The sequence below is a fragment of the Herpailurus yagouaroundi genome, unplaced genomic scaffold (genome assembly GCF_014898765.1).
Source record: "Herpailurus yagouaroundi ecotype Mexico unplaced genomic scaffold, PumYag 209, whole genome shotgun sequence".
NCBI lineage: Eukaryota > Metazoa > Chordata > Mammalia > Carnivora > Felidae > Herpailurus > Herpailurus yagouaroundi.
In genome coordinates, this window is record NW_024412440.1 from 463685 (window position 1) to 476248 (window position 12564).

General features: G+C 36.3%; 1 protein-coding gene across 12 annotated transcripts in view; it reads left to right on the top strand.

Annotated features, from left to right (window-relative positions):
- Positions 1–12564, top strand: part of KCNT2 (potassium sodium-activated channel subfamily T member 2) — a 361485-nt gene that overhangs the window by 259117 nt on the left and 89804 nt on the right. For all 12 annotated transcript variants that reach the window (XR_005784134.1, XR_005784135.1, XM_040453583.1 and 9 more), the window contains 3 exons: positions 3992–4205; positions 6941–7046; positions 11622–11794. Coding sequence is in view for 10 of the 12 variants with exons in the window: in XM_040453583.1 (XP_040309517.1) it covers positions 3992–4205; positions 6941–7046; positions 11622–11794 (493 nt within the window). In the remaining 2 variants the exon portion in view is untranslated. The remainder of the gene's footprint in view (positions 1–3991; positions 4206–6940; positions 7047–11621; positions 11795–12564) is intronic.

Consider the following 12564-nt stretch of genomic DNA (forward strand, 5'->3'; position numbering starts at 1 on the left):
ATAATCATACTGCTTAAATATGGAGCTTAAGGTGGGTAAGAAGAGAAGACAACATGAAAGGAGTAAGGGAGACAATTCAAATTTGGTATCATAAATACAGTTGAAGTTCCAGTGGAGTGAAACCGTAGCTGAAGTTGAGACACAAATAAAAGTGACCTAAAAAGATAGGAAATAGTGGTGGTCAGAGGGTGAATGCAGGAAATGAGTAAAGGGAGCACTGTTGTAATTGGTTATAATAAAATCTAAAGAGTGAATGTGGAAGTGAGGGGCTAAGATAAGGTGAAAAGTGATTTCTTTAGTAAATTCAAGGAAGTGAGATTTTGGATGTGGGAAGGTTTATTTACCTGCATTTTTAACACACTGAATGAGGCAGGAAAAGTGTTATGAATTGGATTGTGTCCACCAAAATTCATATGTTGAAATCCTAACCGGGGGGGCCGGCCGCCCCGTAACTCAGAATGTGATCTTTATTGGAGCTAAGGTCTTTACAGAGGTGATCAAGGTAAAATGAGATCATTAGGGTGGGCCCAAATCCACTGTGACTGGTGTCTTTATAAGAAGGGGAAATTAGGACACAGAGACACATCAAAGGAAGACAGTGGGAGGAGACATAGGGAGAAGATGGCCATCTACTAGCCAAGAAGTGAGACCTGGAACAGATCATTCCCTCACAGCCCTCAGAAAAAAACCAGTCCTTCTAACACCTGGATTTTGGGTGTCTACCCTCCAAAACTATGAGGCAATAAATTTCTGTTTCTTAAGCCAACCAATTTCTTTGGTTCTTTGTTATGAATGCAGTAGTATTGGAGAAACGGACTAGAATCTTTAAGAAATAAGTAGAATGGCATAGTATTAGTTACCAAACAAAGCCATGAAAGATAGCGGTGGTAGAATCTTGAAGGTATGGGATACAAAGCTGGTATTTTCTAAAGGATAAAAGGAAAATGGTTTAAAAGAGACAGTGACAGCACTGAGGGTATTTATCTACCTCCAACCCACCGTTTTAAAGGGGTGACAGGAAAATGTTAGGGAAGAGCCAGGTTTGTTAAGGAAAGGAAATGTTCCAAGAACGGCTTGTTTCTGTAATTGAAACTACTTTCTAAATTGCGTCTTCCCTGCTAAATTCTTTCTCAGGATCGTATCCCTCAGGCCCAGTTTGGTGCCAGGTGTCTGTGTTGGCAGAATAATCAGGAAGTGACCAAATTTCCCTATGTTGGGCAAGAAAATGATAAAGCGGTAGTTGGGGGTTATGTGGAGTCAAATATATTTGGAGAATGGAATTAAAAGATCATGATTCCTTAGGAAGCAGGAGGGGATTTAATTCCCCCAAGAAGAGTAGGGATGAGCTTTATGTAAATGGAGGTATGTTTGTTTGCTTCTAAGCAGAAATAAAGGAATAAAAGTTTGGTGAAACTTTCATGTTTGTTTAAAGTCAGGGAATTGAAGGGTTTTTTCTACATTAAGTTCTGTTTCCTCCCTGAATATGGCACTGTGGTTATCTGCAGAGGATAAATAATATACATATGATTTTTTAATGTTTTAATGTTTGTTTATTTTTGAGAGAGAGAGGGAGAGACAGAGTGCGAGCAGGGGAGCGTGCAGAGAGAGAAGGAGACACGATCCAAAGCAGGCTCCAAGCTCTGAGCTGTCAGCACAGAGCCCGATGTGGGGTTCAAACTCACAGACCCCAAGATCATGACCTGAGCCTAAGTCAGACGCTTAACCGACTGAGCCACCCAGCTGCCCCTATACGTATGAATTTTAACTCAAAATCTTAGGATATAAATCATGTATTGCTTTTCTTTATTTTTGTAAGTCAAATATATAAAATTTAATTTTTAATCAATTCCAGACTTAATAGAAAATTTAATCTCATTTGCTCTAGGATCCCCATTCACCCCTCCCCCAAAGAGAATGAGTTATAGATTAGTCCTTATTTATGATGCTAAAATTTTGGGTGAGTGTATAGTTTCTGATGGCAACCACCTTTACCTTCGCTCTGATATTGGAATCGCTGAGTGCTGGTAGCTCTTTCTCAGAAACAGCAGTTCTAAATATGTTCATCTATGCCCCTCACACAAAGGCTTCCCCAATGACTACAGACACACTAGGCTTCCCGTCCCTTTAATCTGAGTATGTGTATATGAAGAGGTACCAGTCTCTGAAACTTGACCCCCAGAATTTATTTGAATTTTGAGGAATTCTCAAATATTCTCACTAGACTTGTGCTACCAACCCTCACCCTCAAAAACATTCTGTTCATCTGTCTTCCTGTGAAGACTTGTAGTTGCCTCAGAGGTTTTAGAAATCAGTCGCTGACCTCTCTTTCCATGGTACAGGAAAGAGATGCTAAAATCCACTAGTTTTATTTCCCCTTTAAAAATGCCTGCTGAGGGGCACCTGGGTGGCGCAGTTGGTTAAGCGTCCGACTTCAGCCAGGTCACGATCTCGCGGTCCGTGAGTTCGAGCCCCGCGTCAGGCTCTGGGCTGATGGCTCAGAGCCTGGAGCCTGTTTCCGATTCTGTGTCTCCCTCTCTCTCTGCCCCTCCCCCGTTCATGCTCTGTCTCTCTCTGTCCCAAAAATAAATAAACGTTGAAAAAAAAATTTTTTTAAATGCCTGCTGAGATAGTAAAGGAGGCGGCAAGGTCAGGTTTGAGAGAAGTGGAGAGTGTTTTAATAGATGATTCAGATGGGACAAAGTGAGGTCTAAGGGCTTTTAGAAAGATGACGGGATATCACTGAGTGCATACATGAAGTGAGTGGTAGTGAAACGTGATGGCATCTATCAGGTACATTGTATTATTTTCTTCAGAAGGGTAGAGACATCAACTTTCCACAAATTGGTGTTTAAATTAATTTCAAAATTCCAATACAAAAAGTCCCAAAGGAATTCATTTCTTCTGTTTACTGTTGAGTACCTCAAGTATTCAAAAGCCTTAAGCTATCTGGGTTTGCTGTTCCTGCTGTCTCAGGGTATTTCCACAGCTCCTGAACTTGCACTCACTATTGTCACTGTTGTCTTTCCCGTCAAAAACCAAAAGTCATGACTTCAGAGTAACCTTCCTTACCACCTGGTGAAAACTTCATACATCCTCCTGCTCCCAACCCCACTGTTCTTTTTCACATCATTTGTTTTATGTTCTGCATGGTATTTATCATTATCTAAAAGAGTTTTTTTTCCCCCATTTATTTGTCTACTTGGTTATTTTATTTATTTATTTATTTTAATTTTTTTTTTCAACGTTTATTTATTTTTGGGACAGAGAGAGACAGAGCATGAACGGGGGAGGGGCAGAGAGAGAGGGAGACACAGAATCGGAAACAGGCTCCAGGCTCTGAGCCATCAGCCCAGAGCCTGACACGGGGCTCGAACTCACAGACCGCGAAATCGTGACCTGGCTGAAGTCGGACGCTCAACCGACTGCGCCACCCAGGCGCCCCTACTTGGTTATTTTAAAGATAAATGGTTATATGTCTCACTCCCTGCATATCCAAAGTGCCTAGGTTAGGTGCTTGCCATGCGGTGATTACTTAATAAATATTTGTTGAATAAATATAAAATATTAATGGTTCCAATATAAAAAAGTGGTTACGAATCAACCAGAGAATAATAACAAAATGAGGGGAAAGATATGATGAGAAATACACAATATTGCAAAGGATAAAAATTCTTTTTATTAATTTTAAATAAATGTAAATTGAAACAAGGTATTTTTTTCACTTTAAATTCCTAAATATTTCAGGATTTCACAAGTCTTATGTTTTGTGCAATAGAGCTAGACTCAGCAAATACACTTCTGCACAAATACACAATTTTTTTTTTAATCCACGTAGGTAAGAAATGCCCACGTGAGAAAGAAATAACTTTGAGATTAAAGGATAAACAATAATATGTTCCCTGGTTATACTGGTTGTATTTTTATCATTAAATGGTTGATTCTCATACAGATGGCAGATGTTTTGATGGATTTTTATGTTTCATTGTTGCAGGTACGGTGGCTATAGACTTGCAAGACACAAGCTGTAGATCAACAAGCGGCCCCACCCTGTCTCTTCCTACAGAGGGAAGCAAAGAAATCCGAAGACCTAGCATTGCCCCCGTTTTAGAGGTTGCAGATACATCATCTATTCAAACATGTGATCTTCTAAGTGATCAATCAGAAGATGAAACTACACCAGATGAAGAAATTTCTTCAAACTTAGAGTATGTTTAGATAGTCTAAATTGTAAGATTTACTGGGATTTGTGCTACTATGAGACATTAATGTCCTTACCTTTTGGACAGCTTAGAATCAATTCTACATACTTCTACCAAAACATCCTTCCTACTAGCCAATATCTCTGTTATATAAAAATAGAAAATATTTTAAGACCTCAAATTTCTGGCTTCAACATATATTTCCAGGCTCCATGTTCTCTCAATTATCTTTTATCCTTAAAGAAGAAAATACATAAATCGGTGTTTTCATGCTATAAGATGCATTTTCATGATTGTAATTTTTTGTTAATTATATTGTACTCTCTAAACTTTATATCCTTCCATGTCGATATTGAAGTTCAGTTATTAAATGACATGTAATGGAGCTTTCTTCCATTAAGCTTCCCTTCCAAATCTCAGCATTTCAGCAGTCTTTTGCATATGATATACATCAATAATATTTTGAATGCATGGATAAAGGAAGTACTTGTGCTCTTTACTGTGCTTCCGTAATACATAGGGCCAATGTACATGCTATTAGTCACATTTTAGCCTTCAGTAGGGTTTGTTTACTTGTCTTCATCACATATTATATTGCTATTTCTTGAGGAAAGCACAGTGGTCAACAGTCTTGACTATGGAGTCTGAAAGAATTTGTTTCTCATGGCAGTTCCACCTTATACTGGTTATGTACAAATGACTTTGATTAAACAATCTGAATCACAGTGCCTATATCTATAATTGCAGCTTCATGATGTTCATATGAAGTTTAATTGAGATAATGGAGAAGTGCTTATGACAATGCTTTGTGCAGATTAAGCATTCAATGAGTAATAATTACCAGGAGGTATAGCAGGGCTAGTAGTAGTGTCAATGGTAACACCATTCACATACTGCTCCTGATATCTTTCATATAATAGATGTTCAATTAACATTGATGTTAATGTCGAATTGAACTAAAATAGCCTGAAATACAAGTGAAACTTAAAAAAATCCTTCTTTTAATCCTTTACACTTTAAAAAAATCTATTACAGGGAAGTTTGATGTACCTACAGAACACAATGCACTCTCCAAGAAATCAATAGTACTTAAATATAGTTATGAAATATTTGATGGGAACAAGGAGGTTTGAGTGCCAGGATTTTCCTAGAAATTACTTTGTGTGCTGTGATTGAAATTCTTTCTTTGCATGTGCTTTTGAAAAGATTGAGAGGTCGAATTTTTTTATTTTTAGAAAACGGAAAAAGATGATGAAGTAAAAGTGGAGATTATCAGGTTCTAAATTTGCAAAATGGGCACCTTTTTACCCTCCTAGCTAATAATGTCTGGAAAACAGTTTAAACTAGGTTTGAAATTTGGTTTAGAAGGTAAATTTTTACTGAGAAAACAGTTTTCATATTGGATAAAGGGATTTTGCCTCTACTAAATTTTATTTCTTAATAAATAAATAGTTCTTTTTTCTGCTGCTGCTACTTTTTGATAGTTTTATTTTGAAAATCAATACAGCCGTGATGTACAAGTGGCTATTTTCATGAAGTCAGCAAACAAATGAATGTTTTTGATGATATTTTAAGGAAGATTCCAACAATATTGTTTTTGGTGAATGTTTGAGTGATTAAATCAACTGTTTACTCCTTTGTGATTATGCATCCAGGACTAATGAGTATTGACGAAGTAAATCATAATAAGTCATTTTGCTTTAGGGGCGCCTGGGTGGCTTAGTCGGTTAAGCGCCTGACTTTGGCTCAGGTCATGATCTCATGGTTCCTGGGTTCAAAACCCGCATCGGGCTCTGTGCTGACAGCTTGGGACCTGGAGCCTGCTTCCAGTTCTGTGTCTCCCTCTCTCTCTGCCCTTCCCCCACTCACGTTCTGTCTTTCAAAAATGAATAAACGTTAAAAATTTTTTTTTTAGAAAATAAGTCCTTTTGCTTTAAATGTGTTTTATAAAAAATAATGGTCATATTTTAAAAAGTCTATCTAAATTTTTAAACCGAGGATTGGCAAACTTTTTGTACAGGAACCAGCTAGTAAATATTTTAGACTTTATGGGCCCTGTTTGGCTGTACACACCCAGCTATTTTTGACACATGAAAGCACCCATTGACAATACATAAAATGAATGAGTATGGCTGTGTCCTAAAGAAACTTTACTTGTGGATACTTATATTTTAATTTCATAATATTTTATGTGACATGAAATATTATTCTTTTGTCTTTTTTCAACCATTTATTTATTTTTAAAAAAAAATTTTTTTTTCAACGTTTATTTATTTTTGGGACAGAGAGAGACAGAGCATGAACGGGGGAGGGGCAGAGAGAGAGGGAGACACAGAATCGGAAGCAGGCTCCAGGCTCTGAGCCATCAGCCCAGAGCCCGACGCGGGGCTCGAACTCACGGAACGCGAGATCGTGACCTGGCTGAAGTCGGACGCTTAACCGACTGCGCCACCCAGGCGCCCCTCAACCATTTATTTTTTTAAGCTGTTTCCAATCCTTTAAAATAAAAAACAAAACAAAACAAAACACTTTTAATTCACAAAACTAGCTGATGGGCCAGACATGGTCCATGGGTCCTGGTTTGCTTATCCTTATTATAAATCCTTTCTTTATCAAAATGTAATTGCAACAAAAAGAGTTGCATCTAACTTTATGAAAATCGAGGGGTATGGCTATAACTTAATGGTCCAGCTTTGTGTGTTTTGTTCAAGGCAATTCAAATATTTCATATTATTTTACAGATATGCTAAAGGCTACCCACCTTACTCTCCATATATAGGAAGTTCACCCACTTTTTGTCATCTCCTTCATGAAAAAGTGCCATTTTGCTGCTTAAGACTAGACAAGGTAAGTAATTGTTATTTTCTCCAAAACTGAAATTATGGCATTTTGTAATTACATATATTTAAATAATTTTGTATAATCTTTTGACTAAAATATGTTTAAAGAGCATTATCTTTTCAAATGTAAATGTAATACATAAAATGGTGAATTATACTTGCTTAACTGAACTGAAGATTACCCAAAAACTCTACTCTTCTACTAAAATACCCAATGATTCAGCCAGTCATCTTGTTAAGGAAAAAACAAAGGTGCCAGAATCTCAAAGTTATGAATTTTCAACATCTAAAGTCTCTCAAAATTACTTTGGCCAAATGGGCACTATTTATTTTGCCAGGTATTTTTGCCTCAAAACTTAATGTGTGATTGCTTGACATGGTAAAATTAGCTGATCTATGTGTTAGCCACAAAGGTTCATTATTGATTAGACTGAAAGCTAATATCTGTGTCGTGGTTAATATCTCCTTTCCTAAAGATTTTACTATAGTTCTTGGTTCCTGTCTGGATGTTCCAAAGAAACCATTCAAAACAGAAAGATTCCAAGAAGGCGAGCATTTTTAAATCTCTCACGATATGGCCAATTGGCATGACCTGTATAAGAGCTTGTTCTCTTGATGAATAAGAAAGCAGATAAAAACAAGATTCTCAGGGCGCCTGGGTGGCACAGTCGGTTAAGCGTCCGACTTCAGCCAGGTCACGATCTCGCGGTCTGGGAGTTCGAGCCCCGCGTCGGGCTCTGGGCTGATGGCTCGGAGCCTGGAGCCTGTTTCCGATTCTGTGTCTCCCTCTCTCTCTCTGCCCCTCCCCCGTTCATGCTCTGTCTCTCTCTGTTCCAAAAATAAATAAACGTTGAAAAAAAAATTAAAAAAAAAAACAAAAAACAAGATTCTCAACTGCCCCTCCCACCTCCTAGAAATTAAAATGTGCCACTAATTCTAACCAGGAATTTTACTGTAAATTTTGGAGTTAATGGGTGTTAAAATCTGCTTACAGGCTTTGAAATTTGGGCAAATAACTTCACCATTAAATTTCAGTTTCCACATCTGCAAAATGTTTGTAATTTTAATATGAGCCTCATCGGGTTCTTTTGAGAATTCTATAACTTAGTGTGTGTAGAATGCCTTTAACATAGTGCCTGGAAGTTAATAAATGACTAGGCACTTAATGCATTCTGTTAGTATTCTTGCTACTATTACTTTTTTGTGTAATAAACATCATGGGTCTTGGCTATTACTCTCATTCTTAAGGAAGGTTAGCAGAACATTAGAAAACTTCTGCCTTTATCATTCTGAAGCTTTTTTTTGTAAATCTTTGTCATTGCTTCCAAATATTCATCTGGGTCCATTAAGATGGACAGTTCCATCTCTCAACGCCTTTTTCTTTTGTTCTTGTTTTAATTTACCGTGTGCAGTATTTGATAGTACTATCTGTGTATTTTTGGTAACAGTAATAAATCTTAAGCTTCAGGACTCTTCACCTGTATTGACCCTTTCTAAGAACCTGTGACTAATTTTTTTAGTTTATAATATTTGTGTTATTTTCCTTAAAGAACATTCCCCAAGAAACAGAAGCTTTAGGCCTCACAAAACCTGGATTCACTTCTTGTACCATTTTATTTTTTAACACACAGTTCAAGAGAAAAAAACATACTGGGAGACCAAAGAGGGGAAATGATTTATCCCCAAGCAGGACAACTGATATAACTGAAAAGTTAAGCTTTTAGAGATACAGATTGGTGAACAATAGAGGGTCCTTTAAAACTAAAGACTGAACTGTCTCTCTACCATATAGAGAAGGCAAAGTTTCTGAATGTTGCTGACTAGCTGTGACATCTAGTATTATCATATATTTATTTAGCATTAGGCTGGCTGGAGGTGGTGGTCTGCTCCATAAAGGAATGCCTACTTTGTGATTAGAAGATGGGGTTGGGCAGCCAATCCTACTGCATCTGTGAAGTGTGAGTTGGGATTATGTTGCCCAGTTCATTCTGCATCAGCATCAACAAGCTGGTTCCTGATCAAGGTTTATCAACACTAAATTCTTTGTTTTCTCCTTTTTGTTTTATTAATTGAGCTACTTCTTCTTAAAAAAAATTTTTTTTTGATGTTTATTTTTGAGAGAGAGTGAGAGACAGAGCACGAGTGGGTGAGGGACAGAGAGAGAGAGGGAGACAGAATTCAAAGCAGACTCCAGGCTCCAAACTCTCAGCACACAGCTGGACACAGGGCTTGAACCCACAAACCGTGAGATCATGACCTGAGCTGAAGTCGAACACTTAACTGACTGAGCCACCCAGGTGTCGCTAATTGAGCTACTCCTAAATTAGTTCTTTTTTTTCTCATTTTACCTCATAAATCTTCAAGTTCTTAATAGTCTCAACATCACCTGTCACTCTTCCCTTTCCACGGCCTCTTTGTGAGTGACCTCATTCCTTCATATGGTTGCAGATCCTACTTATATTAGTAAATCTTCAATCATACTTCCAGTGAAGGCTTATTGCTCCCTCCTTTTTAAAACCATTTCCCCTTTCTCTATTCTTTTTTATACCTTAAACCTTCCTTCTGGATTCATTTTTCTATTTCCCAGATTATAGCTTTTAGAAATTCTCTTACTAAGGTCCTATCAGTGTTGAATTCTGTCAATTTCAGTTTCTCTACAAATATTCTTAATCTTAAAAGATAGATTTGTTGGGTGTCCAATTCCAAGCTATGAGTTTTCTTTTTCCTTTAAGCACATTGGGATTTTATTTACTGCCTTATGGGCTCCATGTTGCTTTTGAGAAGTGGCCATCATCCTAGTTCCTATTCCCTGTGGAGAGTCTCTCTTTTCTGTTTGGCTGGTTTTAAGATCTTGTCATTGCCTTGGTTGTTCTGCACTTTTATTACCATGCATATGAAGCTGGATTTTTATTTATTATTTGACTGAAGTTTTGAGTATTTCATTAATTCTAGAATATCCTCAGTCAGTATTTACTTGAATAGGGCTTCTTTCTGATACTTTCATTTTCAGGCATCTCGTTTAAATATATGTTAGACACTGTCACACTGTTTTCCAAATATCTTCATTTTTTCTTACTACTTTATATCACTTCTCACATTCTGAGTAGTTACTTCAACTCTGCCCTGCAGTTGACCCCATTCATATGCATCAAATGTGTAATATTACCCAGCTTTTGAGTTTTATTTTTAATTAGTGTACTTTTTAGTTCTAAAAGAGAATATATGCATTTCTTAACTTTTTTTTAAATGTTTATTTTATTTTTGGGAGAGAGAGAGCATGAGTTGGGGAGGGGCAGGGAGAGAGGGAGACACAGAATCTGAAACAAGTTCAAGGCTCTGAGCTGTCAGCACAGAGTCCAGTGTGGGGCTCGAACTAGGGAATGGTGAGATCATGCCTAGGCCGAAGTCAGAGGCTTAACCAACTGAGCCACCCAGGTGCCCCAAATATATGCATTTCTCTTAACATCTACCTGAGTATTTTAAATAATCTCTTCTTATTTGTTCATACTTTAAATGTTCTCTTTTATTTCTTTAAATACAGTAAATGTGTTCGTTTTATATTCTGAATCTAATAACATCAATAATTTGTAGTCTTTGTGAGTCTAATTCTATCATTTATTGTTTCTGTTGACTCATGGTGCCTTGTTCCCAACAGCATATTGTAATTTTTTATTAAAGAATGAAGGTAGAGAATATTCCAGAATTGGTGATGAATCCACAGAGAATCAACTAATCTCAACCCAAATAAACAAACTCACATAGAGACAAAGATAGATGAAAAAGCAGAACACTAAAGGAGTTCTCCATGCAGATAATTTAGTTTAAAAGAACCTTGGTTTAATACTGCTATGTCTATTAAGTACCAGCCCCCTAGAAAATAGCAAAATACCCTGAGGGCAACAATGAGTTTTGATAAAGTATTGTTATTGTTTTTGTTGTTATTACCAGTAGTAGTATTGTACTTTTGTGTATTTCTATCATTATCTTGACAGCTCAGATGTACAGTTATATAATTAAGGATTTTGTTTTGTTTTGTTTTGCTTTTTTGTTTTTTAACAACAAAGAAAATGTTTTTTCCATATTCGTCCCTTTAGATATCAGTACTTGGAATGTTCAAAGGTTATTTAATTATTCTATTTCTGGCAATGAAAGTCAGAAGTAGATTTTTCCCAGCATTATTGAGATATAATTGACAAATAAAAATTGCATATATTCAAGGTATATATAACATGATGTTTTGATATACATACACATTATGATAATTTTTAAATATAGATACCCAGATGTCATCTAGTAGTAAGTTTCAGTTTCCAGTAGAACATGTGTGCACACATATTGCTGACTTTTTCTTCCCCTACATCATGCTACACACCCGTAATCATTTGTCTTGCCATGAACACCTTCGTTTCCTGAAGCAGGCTGGAGAACGGCATAGAAAAATGTAACTATTTTCAAATTTTTTATAAAATAAGGGATTTACTAGGTTAACTTAATTTTACTTTTCCATATATCCTAAATTTTTTTCACCAAATTTTAGTGGAGTGTAAAAATGGCATTTCTTTGTATAATTTTTCTTCTCTAGAGTTGCCAGCATAACTACTATGAGGACGCAAAAGCCTATGGATTCAAAAATAAGCTAATTATAGTTGCAGCTGAAACAGCTGGAAATGGATTGTATAATTTTATTGTTCCTCTCAGGGCATATTATAGACCAAAGAAAGAACTTAATCCCATAGTACTGCTATTGGATAACCCGTAAGTATATTTTAAAATACCCAAACAAGACAAAGAGTTTTTAACATTATATCAAAAATAATTTACTTTACTTTGCTTAGAATATTTTAAATCAGATACATTATGGCACATGATTCATTGGGAGATATATTTTGTGCTAAAACAATCACTGAATATAGTTATGTTTCACAAATACTATTTGAAACATCACTGGAGCACTCTGAGCATCTTATTTAAAACTATTTTGCACGTTGTTATCACTCAATATCAATGGGAAAGACGCCATTGAAATAATTACAGTTATTTTCTTTAAGTTAATCAGCTAGCCTGGAAAATTTCTGCCAAAACTAGACAAATTTCTTGTCTTTGGAAAGAACCATTAATTATCAGCTAAGCATATTAATGATCCATTCTTATGTGATAGTATGATACGTAATTATAAGTTATTATGATTCTTCCACTGTTAAAACATACATTCTATACCATAACATGAATAATTAATGCTTTACCATGTTCATTTATTTTGAAAACGTGGGATTGATATACTCTTGTGAGATAAGACTACTTAAGCATTTCACAATCCTTATGCAAATATAAATGTGGGTCACTGAATGTTATGGTCAAACCCATTGTGTCCTAAAATTATGATATTCCTCTCTGTGACTCAAAATTGGTAGCAGATGGTTCTTAGATCAATACCATATTTTAGGATCCTCCAACTCTCCTCTTAAATTCCAAAGTGATACAAAATTTCAGGATAAACTAAATGAGGCCAAAATCTGTTGCCTTGT